This window comes from Xyrauchen texanus, chromosome 4 (genome assembly GCF_025860055.1).
Source record: "Xyrauchen texanus isolate HMW12.3.18 chromosome 4, RBS_HiC_50CHRs, whole genome shotgun sequence".
Lineage (NCBI taxonomy): Eukaryota > Metazoa > Chordata > Actinopteri > Cypriniformes > Catostomidae > Xyrauchen > Xyrauchen texanus.
This window is the reverse complement of record NC_068279.1, coordinates 26,169,325-26,183,403: the sequence shown is the minus strand read 5'-3', so window position 1 is coordinate 26,183,403 and position 14,079 is coordinate 26,169,325. Positions and strand designations below refer to the sequence as shown.

Sequence of the window (14,079 nt, the reverse complement as noted above, 5' to 3'; positions counted from 1 at the left end):
CTCTGATAAGATATTATAATATATATATCACTGCTAATATTTTAGCAATATAACTCACCATTCCTCTCTGTCATTAGAACAGTAACTAAGTGTAGTTAATACAGTGTTTAATTTCAACAAGCACCAAATAAAATAAAAAAATACAAAGACCTCTCAGTTAACAACAAACCCCTCAGAGGCTCAAGTCTGTTCTGTAAAGAGCCCAGAAGTCTGTGTGTCCCTTTTTCTTTTCATTACAATGACAAGATAAAAATCAGGCAAATCCAAGGACAAAGGGAACTGCAGAACAGGTTTCTACTGTAACTGCTGTTGAATGGTTAGAATCTGGGTTTTTAATCTCTCTATAGCACTGATATCCTGAAAATGTCTTTGATGTGAAAGAATGTTGATGAAAGATCAGAGAACTTGTGCTCACATTCACACAGAGAGAAAACCGCTATAAAATGGTGATTTGGATGTTTAACAGATTGAGCGATCATAAATCCTCTTGAACTGCTTTCGACTGACTGTAAGCAAAGCATGATCCAGATTTTCAATGATTGCGTCAATAAACCATTTGCAGTCAGATATTAAATCTTAGATGATTTAGATGAAAAATTGCAAACCAGTCCTTCTCATTAAACATCTTTAATAAAATAAATACACATTTTCTATTTGACATAAATGTACAAGTTTTCCCTGGGTGAAAGGTCTTTTCAGTAATACAAAAAACTAAGCTGAACAACTTCACAAAAAGATGGGATACATTACTATAAAATAGTATCATCATTCTTTCATAATCAATCCTGAGTACAGAAATTTTTTTAGGCTAACCAAACTAAACATTTTGATGTCCATCCCTTGCACCGGTATACCCATGACATTATCCACACGAGAATCATATGGTTGTATCTGACCATTAGATGTAACGTGAAATGTGAGACTTTATCAGCAAGTAACTAACAGTTTTACCCTTCCCCCAGTCTCTTCCTCTTAGCTGGAGTTGATGAGTTTTTGCTGCGATCGGCTAGGACTTAACACCCTGGTTTTCTGCAGGGTGCCTTTGGGGCCTCACCACAGGGTTCTTTATTTTACAGCCATTCATTAACTCTCTTTCAATGGTAAACTCTTCACCAACCCTTATTCCTTTATTCCAGCTCTTTTTTCTTCACTCTCATGCCATCCTTACAGCACTTAGAGAGGATCATCCACTAACTTACGGCTCAAAAAAGATCATACAAGTTTGAGACCAGCATTGCTACCAACTCTCTTTCTTCCTCTCCATGATCTCCAAAGCTTTTAGATGGAGATAATGCGTGTGGTGGTTTGTCACTTGCAGACGTATCTCTCAACCCTGCGGTGGCAGGTTTTGCAGGAGACGTAACAGCACCAGTGATATTTACACTGACAGCGTTCCACCAGCACCTCTGTATAGGCATTATAGCCCCGCCCACAGCACATGAGCCCACAACTCTCACTGTCTGTTGCAGTTTTATTACACTGCCTGCAGAAAGAGAAACAGAGATGGTCAGGATTATTCACACATAACAATCTGAACATAATTTTATCAGCACCATTTGTGTGAATGCTTGTATGACTGCAAGTATTGTGCTTCTACGTGTGCGATAATGTTTAGCCAACTTTATTCACGCATCTCTTTTCTTTTGTGCTCTGTCCTCTCTGTCAGATTAGTGATAATACTTCATTCATCATAGTGACTGAGAAAGGATTGCTCTCTCCCTTACACACTAAAGCCAGAGCAACACATCATTAATCAAAAATTCTGATTGATGTTCTCACCTGTCTGTGGTTCCAAATGACCCCTGATTGGCGTTTTGTGAGCAGTAATCAGGTGAGCTGACCAGGTAGACGAGTTCATTCTCTCCGACAGGTCTCACCTCCATCTCCCGGGGGACCAGCTGTCGGCGGGTGCCTACCTGGCGCGGAATAACTTTGGTGGCCGACAGGTATTTCGATTTGAGATCAGCGGAGATGGTGTTGATGTCCTGAAGGCCCTTCCAACAGGTTTTCACAGAGCAGGACCCAGAAACACCATGACATTTGCATTTCATCTCTAGAGCATCCATAAGCACCTACACAGAAACAAAATCAGCAGACACATACATGAATGAAATACTGATAAACAACGGTAGGCACATATAAAAATCGTTTGAAAATTCAAGATTACACATTTTCCATGTTGCAGTTTGCCTTCACATGTAGAACATGTGTGTGAACAAACCGATTTGGAGCTTTGAAATGGTTTCTACACTTTTTGACAATGAGGATTTTCTTTTTACCCTGATTCAGAACAATTTGCTAAAGAATTACTAAGATTGGAGAATATAGAAATGTTGCCTATTGAGTCCACCCCAAGTTTCCCCCAACGGGGACAATAAAGTACATTCCATTCCATACCGATTTGTAAAGGGGTAAGACCAATTAATAAAAACTGACTCAAGAGAATGATTTGCTCACAAATAGAACATCACTATGGCACTATGGCATTATGGCAAGCAAGTTCAGTTTCTCAACACAAACACAAGATTTTATTAATCCCATGGCTTTGGCCAATCATCAATTCCCTGCAATTTGCAGGTATTCCATGACTGTGGAAACCCTACTTTTGAGTAGGAAATTCTGTGAGGTGAAATATCAGAGAGTGTGTCATGTACAAAATGAGGTTACCTGTCTTCCCACTGCATTGTTGTGAAGCTGCATGAGTCTAAAGGCCTGTGGTCCGGAGCGGCGGTTCCTCATGGGTGCGTCTGAGAAAGCGGAGCCCATCTGAAGGCCATAACGGACATTATCTCCACAGCCACCCCAACGGAAATCTGGGGCCGCCTGCTCTGACGGCGCTGTCGCACAGGAACAGCTGGGGAGTTCTCCAGATGCACAGGCACGTGCGATGGCATGACTGACCACTGCGGCAGCCAGAGAGAACACAAATGCTGCCTCACGCGTCCCTACACAGAGACACCAATGTTAGGACACTATGGAACCATTTTTGGCAACCCAAATATGCATTGAATTGAATATGCAAAAGCAGAACTATACTATCCAAACATGACCATCCTTTCAACATGTTGAACCAAAGACAATACATTTACAAAGGCTGTAATATATTCATTCACCTTTTGCCAGGTCAGGAGTAAAGTGAGGCGCGCTCTGGATGGAGGAGCAGTTCCAACGCATGTCGCTGAAGGTGCCTTGGCACGCGCTCTTGGTGAGTTTGGCCGCGTGCACGATGCTGTGCATGAGCTCGAGGTTCCGTTTGCAGAGCTGCTGCTGATCTGGCACAAGTCCGTCCAGGAGTTTACAGTGATACGTTTGGTTCCATCCGACCGAGCTCCCATTTACCGTTAAACCACTATAAATCAAACACGGGGTTCATTAGGGAAACAAATACACCATATTGACGTGTCTAAAACATACATTTAACTTTATTGTCTTGGTTAACACTTTTACTTAGACTTGTTAACGTGACCTGTTTTTAGTAGATAACTTGAAAAAAGTCGAGTACTGAGAGTCTGAGACGGAAAGGGTATAACTCTCAGAATTGAGTGTCTTAAGCATGTTAAAATCAAGTGGGTAGTCGTAAGGAAATATAAGACGAATAGTTTTTTCTAAAATAGGTTGAATAAATTATAAATTAACTAAAATAAATAAATAAACATATAGAGTCTAAGGTAAAATATCGATCAGATATGTATGTCCCATATAAATTGCCATTAATTAGTAAAGATATACTTACAGCCATGATATTCCTGCGCATGGACACATCACTCTCAAGGATGCCACGAAAAACAAAAGAAAGCTGCTGTATTCTGTCATATCGCTCTTCCGCTGTTTAATAATCCTGGCGAAGTCCGGTTTTACGTCTATGACTAGTCAAGGTACACACAGAACTATGACCTCACTGAGATAAATGTGAGTCAAGTGAACCTCTCTCTCTCTTTCATTGCTCAGCTATGGGGCTCGACCCGCCCCTCTAAGTGTGGGCGGTCACAAGATTCAAGAAGCGCGCGGAGTAATTACGATATAGATGATAGTGAGTTTGAAAATGAACATGTTAGTTATCATAAACAGCGAATAAATCCTATGGTGGAATTACATACTACTCAAAGTAGTACCAAGTTGACCAACTTAAACTGAGTAATTTGGACTATCTTGCAGATAAAATGTTTAGGCAAAGTTTAGTTTAGCCTTGTTTTTTCTTCTTTTATAAACTCTCAAGAGAGACTTTATGGTTTATTTTTTGTTAACTTTCCGCATAACTAAGTGTGTAAACTGTGTTTTTTTAACAGGTTTGTAGAGGCTAAGGGCAAGAAAAGCCAGTGGCAAGCACAGCTTTCCCAAAGGAAACAATTAGGCTTGGGTCTTTTTGAAGATGTCTGTCTAAACGGGATCAACAACCCGTTCATTTACATTAAAATAGGGTTGGTTCGGCTTTTCCCTGGAGATAAACCGGATTTCTCGTTCCTCAAACCTTACAAGCGCAAACATCTTAAACAGCAGTAGGTCGTCGCTGTAACAGAGCACAGCATCACGAGATCATGACATTTAAATGGCATATAATTATATTGTAAACAGTTTTGAAGTAAAAAAAAAATATTAGATTTATCGACACCACCCTGTTTGATTTACCTCTAAAATGCACGTACGCTCACACAAGTTTATACAAAATAAAATTTATAGCGTGATGGCTCGTTGGTCTAGGGGTATGATTCTCGCTTAGGGTGCGAGAGGTCCCGGGTTCAAATCCCGGACGAGCCCAAATTTTTTTTCTTCCACTTAAATCTAATTTGATTTATCACTAATATAAAGGTCAACACTAAAAATACACCGCTCTGTAAAACTATACCATAAAACATATATAGCTGATATATTGTCAATCTTTCTTATTGAGCTGAGGGCGACTTGACGCACAGATAGTGGCGCAGAGACTGTCCTGCGGGTGCTAATCGCTCTAGTCTGATCATCATATAGGTGTGAATATTCACATGTTCTAGAACAGCCATACTCAGTCCGAGACAATCAGAAATAACATAACCCTCACCTTTGTTCTCGTTCACTCCACGCAAAGGCGATAACAGCTCTTCAATTCGACTCAGTTTTGCATACAGTCTGCTTGAAAGTGTCGGGACAAGCTGGCATCAAGAAGCGATTGGTTATTGATCTACCAGTGGGCCGAAACTCCAAACTAGAATTTTAATTGATTTGTATGCGCGAGTCGAGTGCATGAATTAGTCGGGATTAAGATCAAACAAACCTTTTCTCTTTTCTTTAACGGAACCTGAATAATAAAATGCCCCACGGGGCTCCTAATCCGATCAACAAATCCTGACATAATCGGAGGCGTAATCGACAGGCTTTATGAACGTTGCGTCCTGTAAAGAAGCGACGTATGTACATCAGTAAATTGTGCTGTAAAGGTGCTAACCAGAGATCACTTCAGTTTTTTTTTACTTCAGAGGATTAACTGATACCAATAAGACATGTATGTCAACATGAGACTTCATTTGCCACTGCCTGAACCTTGGATTTAGGATAGACCTCATCAAAATGACCTGCTGGTTGAACTACAATGCACCACACTGATCTCTGCCTGCATTACTTTGGTTTAATGATGGACTACAATCTTAAAATGGAATACATAGACTATAATTGAACTGACAACAAAAGCCTTCATTGGCCAACTAACAAAGGACTTCAAAGACATTAGTCATTAAACTTACAGTTCAAGAAATTATTATTATTTTTAAAACACTGGACCTTAATGCTTAATTTACAAATTTTAAACCACGATTTACACTACAAGTAATATTGACATTTTATTCATGATGTTAGCCAGAGGGGAACGTTATAAATATAACAATGATCACTCAAAGACTTTATAGATATTACAGTTAATTGTTTTGTTAATGCATGATTTCCTGTGTTGTGAAAAGCACTATACAAATAAAAATGAATTGACTTACATTTTCCTCCCTGCCCAGTAGGGGGCGATATGCACGAATAATTTGAATTGCCAAAACAACACGAAGAATGTGTAAGTACAAGTGAAAGTGGAGATTGATAGTAATAAAGGACATTAATATTGATCTTCTTCTCACCCACACTTGTGATATTTCTTCTGAAGAGATGGAATTAACCACTTGAGTTGTATGGATTACTTTTATAATGGCTTAAAAATGTTGTTACCCATTCAGTTAGACCTACAGAGCTGAAATATTCTCCAAAAAAATCTTCATTTGTGTTCTGCAGAATTAAGTCAATCACATTATAAATAATGACAGAATTAAATTTTTTTGGGTGAACTATCCTTTTAGCAATGTCGTCACATTTACAAAATTTGCAAGACACAATTTCACATCTACTGCATCCTATCCTTCCTATTTCAAAGTTAATTTCATGAAGAAGTATATGAGATAATGGAAAATCACTTTGCGCAGTATGAGCTGGGTGAGTGACCATTTTAATTTACAAATGGTAAGATAGAAGATTATGGTGTCGATAAACTTTGGAGGTTCAAGATGTATTCAGACAGGGCATGCCTGATTCAGTGGGCAGAGAAAATAAGGCCTGGTCAGCTATGCCACAATAAGGACTCTTATTCTTGGTGGCAAAACACTGGACTGCAACAGACACCAACAATTCATAGATGACTTAAATAAATAAAATAAAAAAACAGGTTTCAAGCAGCCAAGACATGCAAAGAATATGCAAATAATAATTACAGGCCCATCAGGTTTCAGGTTTTTTGGTCCTGAGAAAATGTGGGAAATGTCTAATATGCTAGACGTTAGCTGTGAGATTTTAAAAATCAAGTTGGATAAAAAAAAAAGTATAACTGAAACAAAGCCAATTGCCTATGCTTACACATCATATTAAATGTAGAGTTCAAAACAGAAACATGTTTCTGGAGAGCGCAGAATAAGCAGTGGACAGTGAAAGTAGTTCCATGTGCAGAATGAAGTGAGAAATCTCACCTAAAAACCACTTGAATATTTGAAATAAATGGTCTAATCTGTAACTGAATTGAAATGTTTGAAACAGTCAGAGGGTTTGTGACGGTATTTCTCTGTATTTCTTGCTCTTTGACTTAATTGTCCTGAGATTTAAGACAAAAGCTTTGCACAGAGAGAGTAACTTGTCTTTGCATTTGAGTGTGCAGAATGTTGCCTGCAAGACAGAGGAATGTGGAAACAGAGGTGATGAAGTCTTCATGTTTTTGAAAGAAGGACATTCAGAGGTGTTATTAGCCATTACGCACCATGTAGACCACTTAACACTGAATACACACAGTGTCTACAATGAACTTTTGGTACAGACATAAATGAAGCTGACATATATTTTGCTTTCAGAGTTTTAGTGTTTGGTTTAACTGATTTGTTTGCTCCACTTATGTTGAATCGACTTTAATTACACCCAGTCTCTAGCTCTGATGAACAGCAGATCTTTTGGCTGAATTGTCTCTGCATATTAGAAACATGCAAGCAGATAATCATGATCATGTTTGACTTTAATGTCACAGATTTCAAAGGTGTTGGAAAACAGACAAGAAAGTTTTTATTGACAATAGGTGGCACCCTCTCTTTTGTTATGTGTGACCCTAAAGAATAAAACCACTCTTTCAAAAACAATTTAATATGACAATATTTTTACAAAAGAGCAAAAGATCTTATGTACATATTTACAGTCCCTGTATAGTATACAAATATACATTATCTTCCGTAAGACACCGAAGTAAACACCTCATTTGCCTACAAAGATGCTTGTACCAAAAACGCCACAGAAAACAAATATAAACTAAAACAAGTTGGTCAAATCTGATGTTTAACCCTCTTGATTGTACATGTCAATGGGTTAAGAGAAGACAAAAGAGATATAAACAACAAATCTGTCAGAACATAATCACATTCAGACTCTCATTGTCCATTCTTCCTCAGTTTTACATTTCCATGTGGATACTGAGGAAACATGCAGAGAAAACCTGAGGGCAGATTACCAGCGCTCTTCAGAAAGTTCCAGATAATTCCCCTTTGAACACACAATAAAGTAGTTTGTCCTCACAGTGAGGATCTGAGATCTCATCTATTCTCATGGACCAAAGTACACACATAATTAACTCATTCAGATCCTCAATCCTAAACTGTTAGTCAGGAGCTGGAGACTGCCTACAGGACAGATTCATGACTTTGTGATTTACCTGTGTGTGTGTGTAATATAAAGAAACAAAGACTACGCTTACTATTTCTGTAGTGTAGTAGCTATGCAAAGTTTCTGTATGAAATGCAGCGCAAAACAGAGCACACTGTACAGAAAACTCCAGTGTGGTAAATGAACCAAAGTATTAATAAGCCATGAGCATCTCAAAAGGCTGTTCCGAATGGAATACAAGCTTACTTCCCGAATACCGTACAGTATGTACAGTATACTGCCTATAAAAAAACAAAACATGAGAAACAGAACGCATTATGCATAGAATGCTACGTTGTTGTCGTCACATGACCTCATCACGTAGCGTGTTGAATTCTGTGAGCAGCATCCAGTTGTGTAAAAATATCTTAACATTTGTCAGACAGATCAAAAGTGAGCCAAGAAAGAAATGTTAAAAATCACAACTGCTTTTAATTCTGGTTCATCGAACACACTGGAAATAGTCTAGTCGAATGTCTTATATTGTACAGACTTTCCACAAAATATGCTCTGTTGTATACTACAGTACAGTAAATGTAATCGGCCATCTGGTTGCAAACCCTAATGCATTTAAAAAATGTGTACACAGTATAATATCTACTGCAGCAATATTAATAGTAGTATTTTGTAGTATGCTTTTCTGAACATACTCATCCAAACTTCTCAGTGCTCAACTTGCTGAACTACTGACGCTTATTGGAGACATGTGGTATTTTGCATTCAGGGAGATAAATCATAATTAAAAATAATACTCCTATTTCAATAAAAGTTAAATGTTGATATAAACACAGACAGTGTGCACAACGGCTAAACCCGTCCGTGTAGCACAGGATCATAGAGTGATAACATTCCGCTTTGGCATAAACATTTATTTTGACTTGTCCCTGCTTTAATTAATTATAATAAAACAAAAGAATCTGGGTCACAGTGAGGCACTTACAATGGAAGTTAATGAGGCCAATCAAACGTTAAAAAAAAAAACACTCACAGATGTACTGCTATGGCCAAAAGTATCGGCAGTGACATACATTTTGTTTCGCAAAGTTTTCTGCTTCAGTTGTTGTGGTGTTGATTCACATTATTTCTAGATTATTATGCAGAGTGCTCAGATGCAACTTTATCACAAAAACACAAAATTCATTGTTTTTTAGTCCTGGCACAAAATGACTAGCTACCATCATTTCACTAATCATATCAGCAGCACCTGGGAAAGTGTGAACGACTTCTTGTCAGGTGAAATCACTCCATCATTCTGATTGGATTATAAGAGCAGACTGATTGCTAAAAAAGGAGGGGAAAAGTGTTTCCAATCGTTGTGTTCTTGTTAGCAATGGTTACCTCTAAAGAAAGACGTGCAGCCATCATCACTTTGCACCAAAATGGCCTCACATGCAAGGAAATTGCTGCAAAGAATATTGCACCTGAAAGAACCATTTACCGGATCATCAAGAACTTCAAGGAGAGAGGTTCAACTGCAGTGAAGCAGAGCTTGCTCAATATTGGCAGCAGGTTGGTGTGAGTGCATCTGCACGAACAGTGAGGCGAAGACTTTTGGACAATGGCCTGGTGTCAAGAAGGGCAGCAAAAAAGCCACTTCTCTCCAAGAAAAACATCAAGGACAGACTGCAGGAAGTACAAGGATTGGACAAAAGAAGACTGGTGCAAATATATTTTCTCTGATGAAGCCCCATTCTGACTGTTTGGGAGAAGAAAAGGTGAACGCAACCATGAGTCCTGTGTCGTGCCAACAGTGAAGTATCCATCCATGTGTGGGTTTGCATTTCATCCAAGCGAGTGGGCTCTCTAACAATTCTGCCCAAAAATACTGCCAAGAATAAAGAATGGTATCAAAACGTCCTGCAAGAGCAACTTCTCCCAACGATCCAGGAGCAATTTGGTGATGATCCGTGCATTTTCCAGCATGATGGAGCACCATGTCATAGGCCAAGAGTGATAATGAAGTGGCTCGGTGATCATTACATTGAAATTTTGGATCCATGGTCAGGCAACTCCCTGGATCTTAATCCCATAGAGAACCTGTGATAAATCCTCAAAAAGGTGAGTGGACAAGCAGAAGCCCACAAATTGTGATCAACTCCAAGCACTAATGAGGCAAGAATGGATCGCCATCAATTTGGCCCAGAAGCTGATATCCAGCAAGACAGAGTGAATTGCAGAGGTTATGAAGAACAAAAGTCAACATTGTAAATACTGACTCTTTGCATATATTGAATTTTTTTTGCCAATAAAAGCCTTTAAACTCATGAAATGCTCATCATTGTTTTCCAGTACACCATAGAAACATGTGAAAAAATAATCTACAAATACTGAAGCAGCAAACTTTGCAATCACAAAATGTATGTCACTGCCAATTCTTTTGGCCATGGCTGTAAACATTATGGGAGTTAACAGGATTTTGGTGTGATAAAATCGCCTAACCTTTTCTGTGGTTTTATCCCATTTTACAACTTCATTGCCATTAGAAACATCATTACGGAAGCCCTGAACCGCAAGGTGGAAAATAATTAATTAAAAATAACGGTGAAACAATTTTTTTTTATTAAAAGTGTGTCTCAGTTCCTTTCTGAGCCAAAGTTTTAAATGTTTTTTTCCTCCTCCTAAAAATATTTTTTGTCTCTTTGTCTCCAACCTTGGCCACCAGGTGCCACTCTCAGTAAACATGTAATCTTATGCTTTTATTGCTTTATCTGTTGCTATATAGTTGAACAATACATGTATTATTAATTTAAGGGTTTGCAAACCTTAATCTAGACAAAATCAGTTTACATATGTTTGATATGGCATTCATTGTCGTGTAACAACTAGTTATTTTTTTGTTTGAAATTCTTGGTCTTTCGAAGCACTCGTATGCCGTTTGCTCAGTGTTACATGGTGGAAGCGAAGGAATGTATCAAGGAAAACATGGTGAAAATATTATTATGTCCGTTCCTTTTTAAGTGTTGTTAAACATCAGGTGATGTTAATATTGTTGTAAGTAATCTACTTTCTAAACGAAATGATCATTTATAAATTAAATCCTCACCACTGAGCGGGGATGTCATGTGCAGACTTTCATGGTGGAATTTAATTATAATATATTTGAATATGACAAGTTGTCTAAAACGATCATAAAAAGCGACGATTTAAAAGGAATATACTGGGATCACTGCAAGTTAACATCATTTGTGCCATAATATTACCACAAAAAATTATTGACTCATCACTACTTTCAAGGTTCCAGTGAGGCTCTTACAAATGGTGACGTGAATGGGGGCCAATTTTTTTTACAGTTAAAATTATTTTCCAAAAGTATAAACACATGACATAAACGATGTGGGTGCAAATATGATTTTAGTGTGATATAATCACTTACTAACCTTTTCTGTTATACATTTTTATACTTTGTTGCCACAAAGATGAAATGTCAACAAACCCTAAAATGACAAAAAATATGATTTAAACAACTTCACTGCTCAAGTAATACATGGGTTTTAACAGAATAGATGAAAGTGCTTTTATGAAATTATAAGCTTCACATTTCTGTTTAAACCCTACAAAAAATAGTCCCCATTCACTTCCATTGCAAGTGCCTCACTGGAACCTCGATTTGTAAAAAGAAAATTTGAGAAAAGGAGGGACGAGACTAAATCAATTTGTGTGATAATCAACATTATGCCACAAATGCTGTCGATTGAGCTTAACCTGTATTACACCTGGAACATTCCTTCTAAAAGGACATTAAACCTTTTTGAAGAATCATCAGTTTCAGTGACTGAACTACTGCCATCATATACAAGTAAACACTTTTTTCCCCCTACCAAAATGTGATGATTAAAGAACCTGTTAAAGAGAAAAGAACCAAAATAATTTTTACATCGCTGTCATGTTCAGAATTTCATTATTTCATATAAAAATGGATATCTGGACTGGGTATGTAAAGGATCAGAGATATATGAAAATAGATATTCGGTTTTATATACATTTCCATTATCAGTGCTTATTTTTTATAGAATATTACACAGGTTCACCATTTGTGTTTGTTGTATACTATAGAGACTTTGTCTGTTGCACTGGAGCTTCTGGTGAGCACAGGTTACTTCTGGTAAGTCGAGCACATGGGTGTCTCACATAAAACACTTCCCCTTGATTGATCAGCTCTCATTGGCTCCAGTCACTGTATTTATTGCATGCAGTAGTTTCTTGTGCTGTTGCTGGATAGGCACATAACATATATACTCCACAGCAGCAGTGAAGGCACAGAGGCGATCCAATTCCACTGTTCACAAACACCTGATGTGTGAAATTTTCTAGAACTGTTGATTTGATTTGTAAATAGACATTGACTCCTTGTCTGTGTTGAACTTTGTGTTGGTTATGTATGAGGATGGGTAGAGGATTTCAGTGCTAAGAGATAGTTTGGTTAGTGGTGAATGCTTTTCAGTGTTGGTGAAACCACACAGACACATTTCCTCTTTGAGCCTGATTCACACCGCAGGCTGACGGGCTCAAGGGAGCACTAGCTTGGTAGAAATGTAGATGAACCCATTAGTGCAAAAATTGTCTGATCTGGCTCTACATTTTGTATGTCCATGGGGTAGGGCTAATGAGACATACTGGATCAGATGCATTCAGTGGTTGTGATCTATGTGTCTGACAATATCAATCTAAGAGCTGATTGGCTCAGGTGTGTCCTGCAGATGGGGCGTCCCCTAGGCGGATGCTGCCTAGAAAGGTGGTGTGGTTGCTCATGGAGATGGAGGTGTCCTCGTATACCATGCGGATGGAGATCCTCTGGCGGGCTCGCAACAAACACACCCCTGCTGTGTAACAGGTGTTGAACTTGCGCTGGCCGGTCTCAATACTTCGTGTGCAGCGTAAGAATGGAGTCTTATCCACCATCACCTCGTAACTTGCTATGTCCGTAAAATTCAGGTAATATACCTGTCGCGCACACGCACACAAGCACACACACAGGAAAGTAGAACCATAGTTATTAATTCAGAATAAATATTTAGCCATCTATTTATGTCCAGGCATTTGTAAATATGTTTGTGTATAATGACTAGAGTTAGTCCAGGGACTGTACTCACTTCTACCTGACTATATATAAAGTATGTTCCATCAATTAAGACTTCCAGCTCTCCAGATCGTGAGTGCATTTTAAACACTCTCTGATGAATTGAGATCATTCTCCAATTCTTCAACACACCTTCTGACAAATCTCACAGACAGACATCAGTAAATACTCAATCATCTGTTATGATACCAGCGACACACATAGACACAATTAGGGATGTCCCGACCCGATACCTGGATCGGTATCGGCTTCAATACTGACATTTTTAGACGGATCAGGTATCGGTCCGACGAGCCCGACCCAAATCTGATACTCTGTGTTAGTCATGTTCGTTCCTGTCAAGCTAAAAAAAAAGGCATTTTATTCAAAACCACTTGAAGACGTGTGATAGCTCTCTGAAATCGCAATAGGCTGTGTTTAATAAGTAAACATATAAAATGGACACACAGCTCCAGTGCGTTAATGAATGGTGCTTCTCTGTTTACACGCACGTGGCTATTTTTAGCCTTCACACGTGCACAATATTTGAGCGCTACAAACGAACAACATCTCAAATGTAGATGCTCAGCAGTTCGGTTCACTTATAATATGGACTTAGAATGGCACCAGGTGCATTTTTCCAGAATTTAAATAAGCGAATTAAACTGTGAATAAAAAGCATGAGGGTTTATAAATTAAAGCTGTTATGGAGAGACTCAAGGAGGTAGATATATAAACTCAGTGGCAGGGTTTATTGAGCAGAGGATTGAAACAGTAATGTAAACATTGTGAGTAAATCCAGTTGAGCAGAGTGTCAAACAACAGGTGAGTAATATCCAGAC

The 14,079-nt window shown here is 38.5% G+C and overlaps 2 protein-coding genes and 1 non-coding gene across 6 annotated transcripts in view; 1 reads left to right on the top strand and 2 right to left on the bottom strand.

Moving 5' to 3' along the window:
* Positions 1-684: 684 nt before the first annotated feature.
* Positions 685-5,127, bottom strand: LOC127640630 (protein Wnt-11). 2 transcript variants are annotated; one of them, XM_052123313.1, is made up of 5 exons: positions 5,039-5,127; positions 3,114-3,349; positions 2,668-2,945; positions 1,780-2,072; positions 685-1,483 (listed from the first exon to the last, which is right to left on the bottom strand). In XM_052123313.1, exons 2-5 carry the CDS (start codon positions 3,235-3,237, stop codon positions 1,309-1,311), a joined length of 870 nt encoding a protein of 289 aa, XP_051979273.1. In that variant the 5' UTR covers positions 3,238-3,349; positions 5,039-5,127; the 3' UTR covers positions 685-1,308. The 2 variants fall into 2 exon arrangements, with proteins under 2 accessions (XP_051979273.1, XP_051979265.1); XM_052123305.1 differs by lacking the exon at positions 5,039-5,127 and adding an exon at positions 3,734-3,813.
* Positions 4,684-4,755, top strand: trnap-agg (transfer RNA proline (anticodon AGG)). The gene has a single exon. It is a non-coding gene; the product is annotated as a tRNA-Pro (tRNA).
* Positions 5,128-7,350: 2,223 nt separating the features above from the next.
* LOC127640650 (ectodysplasin-A-like) overlaps positions 7,351-14,079 on the bottom strand; it is a 63,534-nt gene continuing 56,805 nt past the window's right edge. The window contains exons 7-8 of one of the 3 annotated variants that reach the window (XM_052123338.1): positions 13,272-13,402; positions 7,351-13,122 (exon numbers count right to left, since the gene is read on the bottom strand). In XM_052123338.1, the coding sequence (XP_051979298.1) occupies positions 12,862-13,122; positions 13,272-13,402 (392 nt within the window). In that variant the 3' untranslated portion in view covers positions 7,351-12,861. The remainder of the gene's footprint in view (positions 13,123-13,271; positions 13,403-14,079) is intronic. The other 2 variants (XM_052123344.1, XM_052123351.1) reach the window with 2 other exon arrangements.